At 36.1% G+C, this 15598-nt stretch overlaps 1 protein-coding gene across 2 annotated transcripts in view; it reads right to left on the bottom strand.

Moving 5' to 3' along the window:
* The window catches only part of ADAMTS20 (ADAM metallopeptidase with thrombospondin type 1 motif 20), a 190033-nt gene that overhangs the window by 73446 nt on the left and 100989 nt on the right, over positions 1 to 15598 (bottom strand). The window contains exons 17-28 of one of the 2 annotated variants that reach the window (XM_081247912.1): positions 13879 to 14045; positions 13594 to 13723; positions 8746 to 8872; positions 6990 to 7200; positions 6696 to 6860; positions 6031 to 6195; positions 4928 to 5047; positions 4069 to 4176; positions 2852 to 3016; positions 2466 to 2756; positions 1463 to 1624; positions 9 to 185 (exon numbers count right to left, since the gene is read on the bottom strand). In XM_081247912.1, coding sequence (XP_081104038.1) covers positions 9 to 185; positions 1463 to 1624; positions 2466 to 2756; positions 2852 to 3016; positions 4069 to 4176; positions 4928 to 5047; positions 6031 to 6195; positions 6696 to 6860; positions 6990 to 7200; positions 8746 to 8872; positions 13594 to 13723; positions 13879 to 14045 — 1988 coding nt within the window. Of the gene's footprint in view, positions 1 to 8; positions 186 to 1462; positions 1625 to 2465; positions 2757 to 2851; positions 3017 to 4068; positions 4177 to 4927; positions 5048 to 6030; positions 6196 to 6695; positions 6861 to 6989; positions 7201 to 8745; positions 8873 to 13593; positions 13724 to 13878; positions 14046 to 15598 lie in introns of those variants that run through there. The other variant, XM_081247911.1, reaches the window with a different exon arrangement.

Raw genomic sequence — 15598 nt, 5'->3', positions numbered from 1 at the left:
TATCGTACCGATTTCCATGGTCCCCGATGCCATGATACATTATCAGGGCAAGCATGCACATGACATTGTACCACACTAGGTGGCTTGTTTAAGATTTCACAGTTTTGCTCTTGTGACATTTGGCCATTGGGAAATAGACATATTACGAATCGTGATTTTATTCCTCCTCCACATGTTTGTGTACACTAAAAATAAGAAGAAAAATCAAAACTATGTGGCTTCAAAAAGAATATTATATTGCTTTATTCAATGTTGAGTACATAATCAGTATTGCTAGAGTTTAAAGTTATCCTTTCTTATAATCTTATAAGAAATATATAAGAATATATTTATATTCTTATATAAGAAATATAAGAATCCTTATAATTCTCAACATTCTTCCTGGGTAAAAAATAAATCAAAGTTTTAGTTCTATAATTTTTTTAAAAAAGACAAAATTTTGAGAATTGGTACTGTAATAGGTATTAACTACATAATGTATGGTATCCTATCAAAAGATGACTGTGTAGCCATGAAAGCTAATAAGGGAGATCAAAATTTATAAGCATAGAAAGATGTTCAATATATATATATATTACATGAAAACAGCAGATGGCAAAGTGGCATGTATAGTATGAACTTATTTCTGGAACCCACACAGAACAAAAGTCTGGCAGGAAATGTATCAAATGTTAAAAGTTCTTATCTTTTCACAATTTTTCATTTTATTTGAATTTTCACTATGAGATTTAACTCAGAAATGAAAAAGTTACTTTCATTTTGGAAAATAGTAAAAGTACATTTTAAAGAGGTACTTGCTATTTATTAGCACCTGGTCAGAGTGTATCTTTAAACAATGATTTCAAAAATCCTTATGGAGAGAAAATATGTACTAAAATCATTCAGCAAAAATATTTGACTAATTAAATTAGGCGGTTTGTTTTATTCATCCAAAGCCAATGTAAGTCTTTCTTCTTTCTCATGCATAATATAGGTGGAATTAGTATTCATTATAACTATTTTTTAAACTATCTTCATAATCCCAGTGCCTAAAAGAATGCCAGGACATGAAGAAAGTGCTCAATAATTGACAGCTCTCCATTTAAAAGATTCAGCAAATGAATGGTTCAGCCTTCATTGATATGGATATAAGGATATAAACATGCCTATATATCACTCTAATTGTCTATCTTTATACCAGTCTAATTTTCTAAGAAATTAAAACAATAATATACTACTTTTAGAGAGGTTTTAGTAGGTCACAGACCTATTGGCTAGCATAAAGGATTCTGTTAAAAATCTGGAGTATATATTTCCTATCATGAATGAGTGATTTATATATTTTCACTGACTCAATTTTAAAAAAAAATTTCTCTGTAGTACAGTGAAGTAAGATTATCCAACGGTAACAATATGAAGTGCTTAACTTTCAGTCTTGGGAGATGTCATAATCTCCACAAGTTTAGGAGGTAGTATGACTTACTTCTCCCCAGCTTCCGTAGCTCCACCGTGGACAAGGCCCCGAATCACAGTGCTTTGACTCTGGGGGTTTGGAGGCTGCATTGCAGTAACTGGCACTTTGTCCATTTTCATCCTGGCAAACCACAGCTCTACGCTGAATACCTCCAGCACAACTGCTAGAGCACTGAAAAGGATGGAACACAGGAACACACAAACTGCAGATTCCATGGCACAAAATTACATCAAAAAAACCCCACATAAAAACAGTACTTTGACTCAAATTCAAGCTCTCCACGTTAAAACCCCCCTCATTGGAATCATAATTTGAATCGAGAATATCTGTCAAAAAACGCTTGGGTTTTTTTTTTTTTATACATAATGTGTTTTATTTAACACAACATAACCAACACTTGGGTTTTAACTAGGGGTTTCATTAGAATTTGTTGATGGAAAGGTGAAGTTTTAAAGCTTGCAAAAGGAAATTCACCCTTGTCCTAAGTGTTAAGTAAAAAGGAATTAAAGTTTTCAGGTCTCATTAGGAAGGAAAAAAACCAAAAGATAATATTAAGTTACTAAATTTCACACTGTTTTCCTTTATTTGGTATCTTTACTCTCATATAAAATATGAACCACAGTTGTACCTTTTCTAGTAATCATGATTTTATTCCAGCTTACTGCACTGCTATCAGAGTAATTTCTGGGGTTTGGGGGTTTTTTTCTTCATAAACACTGGTAGTCTTAACACTTAAAAGATTTTCTTTTATTTTTACTATAATAAACTCTGGGATTGTTTTCAAGTGCATTCCTCTGTAATCACAATATCACATTACTGTATAATTCAATTAAGAACTCTGGGGATTTGTAATCTGCATCAAAATTTGCTTAATCCTTTTAAGATTTAAACTACTGATCTTCAGAAAAATTTAGCATTAAAAGCATTTGATGTCATTACATACATATCTGTTAAAAGGCCATATAACATAACAAAATTACAGAATTAGTATAACTCAATAAAGAGGGCTTACTGATCCCCATGGTCCTGTTCTCCACTGGTTTCCTCTGATTGATGGATGGACCCCCTGATTTTGATTATCTTCTGGTTTGTGAGTTAATGGAAAATTCCTGCCTGGAAAATGGCTTGGCTGCTCAGAGGAACTCGGAAAGTGGCTGTATGTGGGAGGGCAGGCTGCCAGGTTACATTCTTGTTCTATCACAGGGCGGACTTCAGGGTCACAGTAATTCTCATTAATTGGCTGATGATAGTTGATGCATAAAACTTGTCGAGTTGTTTTTCCATGGCCACAGGAAGCTGAACACTGATCACAAATTCAGCCAATAAACTACATTATCTTAAATAGCAAGTATTATATTTAAATTTTTCATTTCATTTTTTTCACATAAAAATACTTACAGGTGACCAATTCCCTGTTTGCCACTCTCCACAAGGGCTAAAACAGACAGCTATTTCAGCTGGTCGGGGTAAGTGGGCACAATATGATTCATCTGCTATTCCATCGTGAGCATCACGACAGCTTACATATCGGGCTTGATTCCCTCTTCCACAAGACACAGAGCACTAAAAAAATTGAATAATACCAAGGAGTTATACAGGACATTTCCACATCCCTTACACTTGGCTGTTGCTCAAATTTCTAAGCCTCAAGTTTATTGAAAAAAGTTAAATTATAAATACTATCACCTGGCATCATTTCTGAGTCAAAGACAGGGCAGTGAATATCCCAATGAGTTTAGAAAATAAATTTCACAAATCAGATATTTGTGATAATGAAACAAAATACTCAGCTTCTAGGAATATTGATTAGTTGATTGCTAAAATTAAGAAAAAAACAGAAAATATTTTATATAAGAGAATCTTAAGATATCATTTAAGATAACTTTTAAAGACCTAGGTAATAGAGTAGATAGGCTCTCATAATTAAAATATTCAGAGAATATGTGAAACTTAAAAATATATCTTTCATATATTTTCATATATCTTTCATATATTTTGTATATATTTTCATATATACTAAAGCAAGTATATACTCTGAAAAGATTAAAGCCTTCAGTTTAGAAAAACAACATGAATATGTGGTAGTTTAAATAAAGGCTGATAAAAAGCCTGTCACATCTGCTTCTCATAACAACCTGGGACATAAATATTATCATCCCCTGAACTGGTTTGCAAGGCAGAAATAGAGACACAGATGTAGAGAACAAACGTATGGACACCAAGGGGGTAAAGTGGGGTGGTGGTGGTGGGATGAGTTGGGAGATTGGGATTGACATGTATACACTAATATGTATAAAATATATAATTAATAAGAACCTGCTGTAAAAAATAATAAATAAAATAAATGTTAAAAAAATAATCAATAAATATTATCATCCCCATTTGGTAGATCAGAAAATAGAGCTAGAAAACTTAAATTTCTTCCCAGAGACACAGAGCTCGTGAAAGGCAGAACAGGATTTAGTCATTAAATTATCTAATGCTAAAACTTATATTCATCAAAATACCTGAGAATGAATGCATACATTAATTTGGCAAATCTGTAGCAACTATTTTGTGGATGTCTGAAAGGCTCCATAGTAGAAACACTGTACCTCTTAAAGGAATTCACTTACTGGGGTCCAAGAACCATATCGCCATTGTGCTATCTTTCCCATGGGAAGGGCTGGTAATGAAGTGGCCCCAATTTTAGGGATAATTGGGCAAGGTGTAACAATACAGTCCTGTTCAAAAGAAAAATGGGTCTTACAAAACATCAATGAATTAATTAACATTCTGCTTTATACTAAATCCTATACTTCATTTCATCATCCACATATATAAGTAAAGAACATTTGCATACTAAACTACAAAGAAGCGATGTAAAGGTTTATATTTTTCAAAAGTACAAAATACTATCAAGGGCTAGAAGTGGATAGTATGACTCTGAAGGTTAAAGTTTGGATCATTCTGCCTGATGGTTGAAAAGAAAAGAGTAATAGTCCTTCAAAAATACCACTAAGCTGAAACCTCCTGAATGAGCACAGGATGCTCCCTTAGGCAGTAGGACACGCTTTAGAGGTTCAGCCTTCTGCAGTTCAAAGGATAGAAATATAAGTTAAATGAGTGATCCAATGGCAGATGAAGAGTAAAAAAAAAAAAAATGCATCAATAAAGCTGGCAAAACCAAGAACAATATACTTTCTGATGCCCACATACCTTTTGTAAAAAATATTTATTTATTTATTTATTTGGCTGCGACAGGTCTTAGTTGCAGCATGTGGGATCTAGTTCCCTAACCAGGGATCGAACCCAGGCCCCCCGCATTGGGAGCGTGGAGTCTTTGCCGCTGGACCACCAGGGAAGTCCCCCACATACGTTTTTAAGGCATAGAAGTTTAAGTGGAAAAAATACGTATGGAAATAATTTTAACATATCAATAATCCTCCTGTATCAAACATTTTTGTTTATAATCCATGAAGAGGTGTCCTTTACCTGCCTGTCACTTGGGCGACTAGCTCCATGGCACACTCTATCATCTAGCACTGCACTAAGTAGCTCATTGACACATTTCACAGCACGCATCTGGTACCCCTGTCCACACGTGGCTGTGCACTGAAAGAATATAAGCAGATACCAAACACCATTGTTCAAAAATTACATAAACTTAATTTTCTTCGCGAATAGACAGTTAAGAATATACTTTCAGTAGATATTTTTATTAGTCCTTTATACCAGATTCTAGACTTAAAATGAGCAAATTGAATCAACACACATCTTTATTCAAATTTATGGAGATACTAATAAAATAGTGAAGTTAAAATGGACAATTATTATATCTTTAAAAAGTTATCATGTAAAAATATCAATAGAAGCCTGATATTTTGGAGGCAGAGTCAATACAGTTTAGAGAAACTAAATACTTTTCAAAATCGACCTGGTGTATGCATGTCATTTAATACTCTAAGTAAATTTCAAAGAGATAAAGAAGGAAGAGCATAGGACAGGGTTAAAGGGCAGATGAGAGAAGGTTTCCCAGCAACTGTGGCAACCTGTGTAGGATAATAAACTGCCCACCCTCATCCAGCAGATTCCTAGCTGCCTGTTTGGCAAAACTTCCCAACAATGCCTACTCTAAATACAGTAAAGATAATAATTTAGACACTGAACATGAAAATGTCTATAGTTTAAATAAAGCTGATGAAAGCATAAATTTTTTTATTGAAGTATAGTTGATTTACAACATTATGTTAGTTTCTGGTGTAAAGCAAAGTGATTCAGTTATTTATATATATATTCTTTTTCATATTATTTTCCATTACGGTTTATTACAGGATATTGAATATGGTTCTCATGAAAGCATAAAATTTGTAGCATTTTGCTTAACAAAACTGAATTAAAAAGCAAAGTTAGAATATTTACCACCGCAACATTAGCAGTACTGACAAAATTGTGCAGGTAGGGATTTACATTTCAGGAATCTTTTTCCAAAAAAACACCCAAATTTAGATGCAGCCACTAAAGAGTGAATACACCACAACTTCTGTGTTATTCTGTTATGACGGATTAGAGCAGAAAAACCCTTATCATATACTCACAGAACCCCATGGTCCTACTTGCCAGGAAGCACATGCATGAAGCTCACATGGCCTCAGAGACCCAGGTTTGGTGCTTGGATCACAGAAGCCATCACTCAAGTGATCTTCATTCAGTTGACACCACACCTGCCTCTGCCTTGTTCCTTTTCCACATGTTACAAGACACTGTAAGAATACAACTGACCATTATTTTCAGTATTAGTCAGCACATATACCTACAAAATATATAATGAATGATCAATCTGCATATTCAAATACAGTTGAAAGACCATTCCTAAGGACATTTTCCCTTCACTCCTCAGAAAAATCAGAGATATACATGGGGTAAAATCAGCCATCCCAAACTTCTGCTGCCCAAATCCCAGTGCAACGTCCATTTGTTCCAGAAACAAAGGTACAAAACTAACCTTAGAACAAGTGTATATCTCAGCCTACTGTGGACACTATGAAAGTGGTTATAGATTAAACACCAGTATGTCATTGTTGGCCAGATATTGTAAACAGTTAAAGAATGAACCATTTTTAAATGTTTCACTACCTTGATAAAGTTATTTACCACATGATAAAATAAGTTGAAATATTTTTTTTGAATTATATAGCCTTCGATTGCAAAGCTCTCCTACACAACGTTATAACAATTCTAAGCCTCATGGGTTTAATGTTACCTCACTCCACTCACTAGTGGCCCAACTGGGACAGGAAAAATCATTGCAATTCTCAGTTGTCACTCGGGGAAGTTCCTGGCATTCTCTGTCAGCAAGACGGTGGCCAAAGTTATTTATACAGTAAGATTCTCGAGACCTCTCCCCTCCTCCACAACTCCTGGAACACTGATTAAAAAAAGAAAAGTGGTGACAAATGGACACAAAATAAAAATGTTAACAAAACTCGAGTAAAAATATTTAATTAGAGGTAAAAAAAAAGAAGCAACTTTTCTTAAGCAATCTTTTTCTTTGTACCTGGGACCATTCTGAATAATGCCACCTTGTTAAGACACAGTCACCATGGCAGGGTTCTCGGGTCGGAGGTTTAAGCTGGTCACCACAGTAGTGGTCATCTACTGGAACAGTATGTCCTTTATGAATGGAATACTTCATACAGTGGACGTCCAGTGACTTATATCCTTGACCACAAAGGGATGAACATTCACTTTTGCCAATAATGTGCCACCTTCAAAAAATGATGTTATTACACTTAGGAGGTGTGCCAATGAACACAATTTAAAAAATGGATTCAGAGAAACTCACGCGTATCATTCATCTTTAAAATTTTGTTGCAATTAATGGACAAGCCACCTAAAAATATTTGATGTATCATTGATTTAGGGATGAAAATTTCTTAGACATCACAGAGCCCAAACTTTCATTTTATAGATGAGAAAATGAAGACCAGAGGTGCTGTATATTCAAATGGTATGAACAGCTGACTTGTCAGAAATCTTACTTTTTTCTAAATAAAATCTAACTTGCACTCCAAATACATAAACATAGAATGTCTGGTTAAAGACGGAGGTAGGGAACTAGCTATACAGGCACTTGGAGGCAGCTTTGGAGGTCCTAGGAACCCCAAGCCTCCCGCTAGACCTTTGAAAACAACTAGTTGAGATCAAGATGGCTCAATTACGTAGTGGAAGATTTAAGACTAAAACTGAATATATTTGACTCATCATCAGGGAGTGCCTCCCTATGCAACCTTTATTTGACTGAGGATCAGGGAATATCTGGGAATATGGCTACATCAATAACGATAAAGCCTTTACAGGTTGGTAAACTTGGTTTTTGTAAGGCATATCACATTTTCTCATTAACTCAAGTAATCTATTTTTAGACATGTTTCCAGGGAAAACATTTTTTTTCCACAAGTAAAATCTGCCAGTTTGAGCCACATTATCTCAATTACAGTCTAGCAATCTCTCAGACAATATGAGTGCACTAGTACAGCAGATAAGAGAATTCATGGAGTTCCTTTCCATCCCAACTGCATCTCAAGGGTTTCACTGTGCTTCACTCTACTGCAATGTAGAGGATGCACCTTGTACAGGCTGTTCTGTCATTAGTCTTTCACTATAGGCCTTCAAAAATAACACCATAAATATATAAAAATTCTCATCCTTGCTGAGTGAAAGAGGTTCTGGCCATACCTGAAAGTTGACTGTCACCTGCTACATGGGGGTTATTGCTCTTAGCTTTACTCTAAGACCCATCACAGATAATCAAATAACAAGAATTTTAGAAGAACAAACTTTCTGCCATGATCTAGGACCATGTTCCTAATGTTTAATGGACAAAATACTGATAAGATATAGAAATCAATTTATTGATTCCCTAATCCTCAAACTTTAAAAGTTTATTGGTTCATGAGTTCAATGGGAATTATAGGATAGTGCTACAAAATGTATTGTTTCAGATCTTTAAACCATAGGCTTTCAGATTAGACTTTTCCTGTATTTATTTTACAGACAAATTTGATTCGATTTCTTACAGAAAATATTGAGGTCTCTATACTGGAATTCAGCAAATACTATGAATAAAAACTCAAACCAATTGCCGAGTTTCACAATAAGTTAGTGAGTCTAAAGTTTTTTAACCAAAGGGGCAAAGGATAGACATTAATTACATGTCCACCCTGTGAGGGGCACTGCACTAGATGTTTACATCTTACCTCACTTACTGATTTTAATCTGGTTACATTATACATTATTTCTCTTTTACTTACCTTAGTTCACAGTCTGTATTGCACCTTTCAGTCACCAACAATGGAAGTGGTAAGTGGTCACATCTTTGATCAGACACTACCATATGATCACTCTTATGTACACAGGTAATTTTTCTTCTATGAAGACCTTGGCCAAAGCCAAAGGAAAATTTTAAATTAAAGGAAAATTCACATAAGGAGATGTTGCATAATCATTTACTTCTGCTAATAGCCTGAAGGATTAAGCTAAGAAAGCAAAAAAAAAAAAAAAAATCCAACATAGCATACAAATAGGCTAGCATATTGATCTAGTCAGGAATGACTTTCTGCAATAAGCAAGTTGAATCCTGAAACCCTGAGGAGTTTGCTTGGTAGAGAGACATAAGGGAAGGTGGGACAGGTGTGGAGTAGAAAGAAATTTATTATAGCTGCATCGAAGGGTTGCTAGTAGAGAACTGAGTGGCCAGGGTCAGTGCTGATGGTACAGGATACAGGATACATAATACATGATACACTACACCCCTGTTCCCCATTATTTGCTTCCCTTTTCCCTGTAACAAAATTACACATCTCCACTTGCTACAGTGTTACTATAACTTCCTATAGGAGGAGCAGACTTTGCTGCTCATTGACATCAGGCTTATGCCAACCACCTGTAAGGGGATGTGACCTATTCCAGTTCCAAGCAGAAGCTCTAAAAGCCACTGTATACTTCTGCCAACTCTCTTTCCCTCCGTCTCTAAAACAGCCTTTCCCAGATGGGGCTGATCTTTCAGCCTGGAATCATGAATGAAAAAGGCAGCACGGACAGACTTTAGTTAATAATAATGGATCAATTGTAATAAATGTGCCACACAAATGCAAGATGATAATAATAGGGGAACTGGGGAGGGAGGGTATGGAAGAAGGGGGAATATGAAAATTTTCTGTACTTTCTGTTAACTTTTCTATAAACCTAAAACTGCTTTAAAGAAATAAAGTCTATTATTTTTTTTGAAAAATGACATGGATGCAGATACCAAGCTGGAGAAGAGTTAGAGCCAATTAGCAGCCAACACATAGTATGAGCGAGAAATAAACATTTGCCGTTCTAAGTCATTGAGATTTGGCGGTTGTTTGTATGGGGCATAACCACAGCAAGAGCAAACTAAGAGAAGCCACAGGGGCCAGAGTAGACTGAACTTTGCACTTTCTGCAATGAGGAGACAGGAATAAGTTTAAGCCATCAGTGCCATGATCAAATTTCTGTTTTATCCAAGTTCAACTGTATACTTTCAGTTAGTTAAACATGAATGTGGGTGTTTATCTCTGCTCCTTCTTAAATACCATCTGAGATAACTATAAAGAATTTTGAAAAGGCAAAAACCTGAAGGAACAAAAAGAATAAAGAAGAAAACACAGTAGGCAAGAAAAGGAAATTCTGAATATGAAAAGAAGATGGAAATAACTATTTTAATAGAGCCAAGGAAGCTGAAATCTAAGGCTGTGGAGGAAGAAAGTAAGCAACAAACCATTCATGCCACAGAATCCAAGCAAAGTCCAGGAATCAAAAACACCAGGTTCCTCTAAAGAGGTGAATGTGTGAGGGGTAGGCCTGAAAAAATGGAGAAGTGACCGAATACTATTTATGAAGATAGGTCAGACTCCTACCTTCTCGTCGAGAGAAGCACTATCCAATAAAAACATGATGTGAACCACATGTAATTTTACATTGTCTTGTAGTGACATTAAGAAGTAAAAAGATAGAAGTATCCAAAATATCCAAATATCCAAATAGGATCATTTCCACCTGATAGCAATATAAACATTATTGATGATGTATTTTACATTCTTTTTTCTTACTAAGTCTATAGAATTCATTGTGCATTTCACACATACCACATTTCAATGGGCTAGCCACATGTGGCTAGTGGCTATCATATTGGACAGCAAAGCTCTAGAGAAGGTGAACTTGAGGGCACAGACACAGCAGCTGAGGGAAGTTAGGGAGTTCTACTAAAAAAGGAAGTTGTACTAAAAATAGGGGTATTCAGTAAAAGTCCCATACTGAATGATGAGACCCAGGCCCACTGGGCTCTCCCGCCATTTCCCTCTGGCTCCAAGCCAATTTTTATGGTTTCCCCTGTCCCCTAACTGACCATCAGAAGATGGGAGAATTCCTCACTTGGAAAACTCTTCAGCCCAAGAAAAAAAGGTCAAATGACAATGACATTTGGGGCTTCTCCCCAAGTGACACAAGAAAGAGCTCCTTAGAGATCCAATTACTCTATAATGAGGGTTGACTTATCTAATCCACACAGGACTTTCAGTTAGCATTTTAGTCTTAAATATGAACAAACAGCAAAGGATCCACAGACACTTTAGGAAAGTCACTCACACAAAAGAGACCAAAAGAAGCAGAAGCAAAATAGAACTAAGAGGAAATAGATATGTCAGGGAGCAGAAGAAACTTACAAGACTAAGATTAATACTCTCAAGGACATGGGTATTGCATCCATGAAATAAAAGCAAGCTGTTGAGAAGAAACATTAAGAAAACAATGTATGTTTGGAGAGGAAATTAGGAGATAAGAGATCAGTCCAGGAGGTTGGATATCCAGACAATACAAATTTTACAATGATAGAAGAGAAAATTTAACGTGAAGAAATTATCAAAGAAATCATGCACAAAACTTCTCAAGTCAAAGAATCTATGTTTCCTGGTTGGAATGGATCCTAATTACCTAGGAAAATGGACTAATAAAAAAGCCGCACCGACACACATTGTCCTGATATTCCACACCACCAGAATTAAGGTGGGGAGAAACAAAACTTCCACACCAGGAAGTGTCATATCCAAGCACAGGAAATCAGAAAATGAGCCAGAAAACAAGATTTTCAACATTCTAAAGGAAAACAGTCTAGTTTAGAATTTTATATGAGCCAAGCTATCAATCCAATGTGCAAATAGAATAATGTTATTTTCAGAGAGAAAAAAATTTCAAAAACCTGCCTCTCTTTCTCAGGAAAGTACTGATAGATATGTTCCCCACAATGGAGGAAATAAAAAGAGCAATTCATAGGATTTAGAACACAGGGAATCAAATACATAAAAAAGGGAAAGTGCATGATGACAGCCGTGTAACAGGCCTGAAAAGCAACACGGCCAAGTTAGAGCAGTAGAGAAGAGGGCCACAGGAGCAACAGATGAGGAAAAATAAAGGAAAATTGAAACTGATACATTGAATAATGTGCTTCAAATATTAAGACAAAATTTATAGCACTCACAAAAAGTTGGGGGACTGATCATTTTCAGTACACAGGGAAACAAGTCAACAAAACTGAAGAAACTTCACTTTAAAGAAACCCAAAAGTTAAACACACACATCAAAGGAACTATAATCATAGTATACATTGTGGTAATTGATTTAATAGCTCCTTTCCTCCTGCACACAAGAGAGCTCTCCTGGTTCAGACTTCCAAACTATCTCAGAATGCCTCGACCCACCTTTCATTTGGATCTTGTTATTTTTTATTTGGTGTGTTCCCCACATTTTAGAATGTTCTTTCACTCAACTGTACTTAGATTTCTTCTAGCTCCCCATATCCACTGCCACAGACCAGCTTACCCAGTTATGCTGGAATGCTTGTCCCAGCTCCCAAAACCGAAATTCTCTTCTATAAAGCATAACCAGGGTCTTTCGTCAAAATGAATTCCTCCATCTTCTGTGTTACCAAAGCTTTGTTCCTACTTATAGTGTTGTCCCAGGCAGCCTGGCATCATCTACTTCAGTCTCCCTCCCTGGAGACACTGCTCAAACAGGAATGCCTGTTTCCACGCTATCATCCGGGCACCGCTGTCCTGACACCACAGGACCAAGTCTGTGCCTTTCTCTGAACGGGATACCACAATTTCTTTGGCACGTTGAGGGCAGTTTGTTAAAATGTCCCGCATGTTTCCATCATCTGTGATCACTGCCTCTGGCCACCTACCTTCTCTCAGCTCTTTTCCATACTCTTCTGATCTGCCTCTCTTCTGACTCACTGCTCCCCTAATTGCAAAAACTTGTCTCTAGTCCCCATCGGAACTACCTTTCTATTCTACACAAACTTCCCTATATCTTCCCGTTTCACCTCCTCAAACTGCCCCCTCCATCTTTCCTGGGGTCTTCTCTGTGCATACCTGTAGCATTGCATTTACCATTTAAAACTAAGATGACCTACGCATGCCTCTGTTTCATCCATATGACTTTAAAGTGTTAATGCAAAATCAGGGTCCTAAACAAAGTAGCCTCTCAATAAACATTTACTGATGTGCACAAATGTAGCATCACACAGCTAGGTATTCGTAATTACAGATTGCCCAAAGACACCAGTCTCTTCATTTGCTTTCTCTACTACAAATTTCTCTGTTTTTCCATCTCCCTCTGTATTCCTTTCAGTTACCCATCCATCAGTACAAACATATTTACTTGTGGTCAGGGAAGGGAAATAAAAGAATGAGAGAATGTTGACACCCCAACACTAAAAGAGGGAGATGGGTGGCTGGGAAAGAGTGTTGAGGGGAAAGGACAAGAGGGAGGGTATTTCACTGGGAAACAGAATCCCAGTTAGAGAACCCTTCTGTGACGGCAAGAAAGAGAACAAGGACGTGATACAGAAGAAGCAGTGATGAAGAACGTTGAAAAGGGTAGAGATAAGGGAGGCTGTTAAGTATAAGAACCAAAGAATAAGTGGGGAGAAAAGCAGGAAGAGAAAAAAGACAGAAAGCCTCTGTATGTCTGTGTGGTGTACATGCGTGGATTCCACAGGCAGCCAGACTCAAGAGCACCCCAAATTATACCAGCATGCAGAGCTGAACTTTTGTCTCTTTCATTTAATACCAGTGTACCTTGACACATTTTTGTACAGTCTTGCCATGGTCCATATGGGTCCCACGTGAACAGATCGCTCTTCTCTTCCATGGGGATATTGAAGGAATAACGTACATCAGGGTTGTACAGATTACCCACACATAAAACCTCAATAAAAATATAAAGGAGCACACCATTAATTCATAAAAGATATATTCTTAAAAGAAATAATTTTTATGTTTAATAATAAATGCAAAGCACTTAAGCATCATACTTTACTAACATGATTAAAACTGTCTTATTAACAACTATTGAGAATTTACCTGCAAAAGAAGTTCTTCTTCCAGCCGATCAGTACTATTAATTCTTTCAATCGAGTTGTTTGAACCACTGTATTCAAAAATAGCTCCTTGTACGTTGATTTCCTTTTTGGACATACTTACAACAAAATTCCCATTCAAAAGAAAATTCCCTTGAGTGTCCGATAATGCTGTAAAAGGATAGTGCTCATGAAATAGCAAAACCAGTCAATGGTACAGAAACATTTTTAACTTTTACAATTCACATCCTTTTTTTGAAATTAGGGAATATAAACATAAATTAATATGGAGGAAATAAACTTTATTTTACTGTAAAGTGTTATCTACGCTGTAAGCAGGGAAACTTCAGCACATCAGCCAAAGACATGAAAATAAATTCACCCTATAATTTTTCTTTCTGAGAAGGTCATCTTCCACAAGGCGTGCAACTCTGGGAGAGACACACAAGAAGTGGGAAAACAGAAAGAAGTCATGCACGGGCCTGCAGACAGATCAGCTAAATCAATCCTGGTCATCCATGGTGAGGAAAGAAAGGGCAGCCAGACTGCTGCAGCATTCCGTTAATGCTTATCTTGGAAAAAATGTACAAAGCTTCAACACTCTAGGGTCAATGTTCTAAAAGGCCATGCCTCTCCACTCCTCTCTCTGTAAACATCTGGATCTTCTTCATGGCGAGGCACTCATCACTGCTCACGCATACATGAGTGACTGCTTTTCAGAATCCTCCTACTTCCATCTCTGTTCTTACCCCTTCTTATTCTCTCTTTTTCCCCAATGACAGGTATTAATATCAGCCTATCAAATATGTATCCGTATGTCTATCTATATACTAATATTTACATATGTATATAATAGAGTATGTAACAATATGTATTCACGATTTGTTACTTTTTAAATGCAAAACATACATGGTGCCCACAGTGATGTGGTAGTAAAAAGACCACAGAATTTGGTATTAGAACAACTGGTTTAAATTCAAGTTGTTCCAATTAATTACTATGTGATCTTGGATAAACTACTTGCTTCCTAAATGCATAACAGGAATAATAAAAATTCCTACCTCACAGGCTTTTAATTGGAATCAAATTTGGAAAGTGTTTGTAGAAGTGTATAAACTGTAAAAAAGCACTGTGCTTTTTTTTTTTAACTTTCAAGAGGATATATGATATTTTAAATTTTGCACTAATAAAAACTCCATATTAATAAAATACATTTTTGCTGCTTTACTTCTCAGTGGAATAACTGTTTTGGAAAACATTTGTTTGGTCTTCCAGGGAACCCCACCCAAAGCATACAAATTACCTATGATTAAACTTACTAAATACTACACACCTCAAAGCAACCATGAAGGGATTACTGCCAAAGACATTTGGTGTTTCTGTGTCTGTATGGACTATTGTGATTGTCTTTATACATTACACTGAATTCAATGAAGAACAAATAAAGTTCCACATTTATCCTATAAAATGAAAATCTGGAGATTATCAACAGTGGATAGGCCTATTTAAGGGACTACCAGTTACATTAAAACTAAGGGAAATAAACAAAACTTTACTGAGAAAAATTGTATACATTTCATTATTTTTAGTTACCAAAGCAAATTTCATAAATATAAATATTTTACAAGCCCTTTCTAATGACTTCACATGTTTATTTTGCTCACTCCAATTTAGATTTTGATATTTCCATTAGTAGTTCTTTTACAAAGTATAGTGATACTTTA

This window comes from Mesoplodon bidens (assembly GCF_964165515.1).
Source record: "Mesoplodon bidens genome assembly, chromosome: 11".
NCBI lineage: Eukaryota > Metazoa > Chordata > Mammalia > Artiodactyla > Ziphiidae > Mesoplodon > Mesoplodon bidens.
The sequence above is the reverse complement of the archived record's forward strand: the minus strand, read 5'-3'. Positions and strand labels throughout refer to the sequence as shown.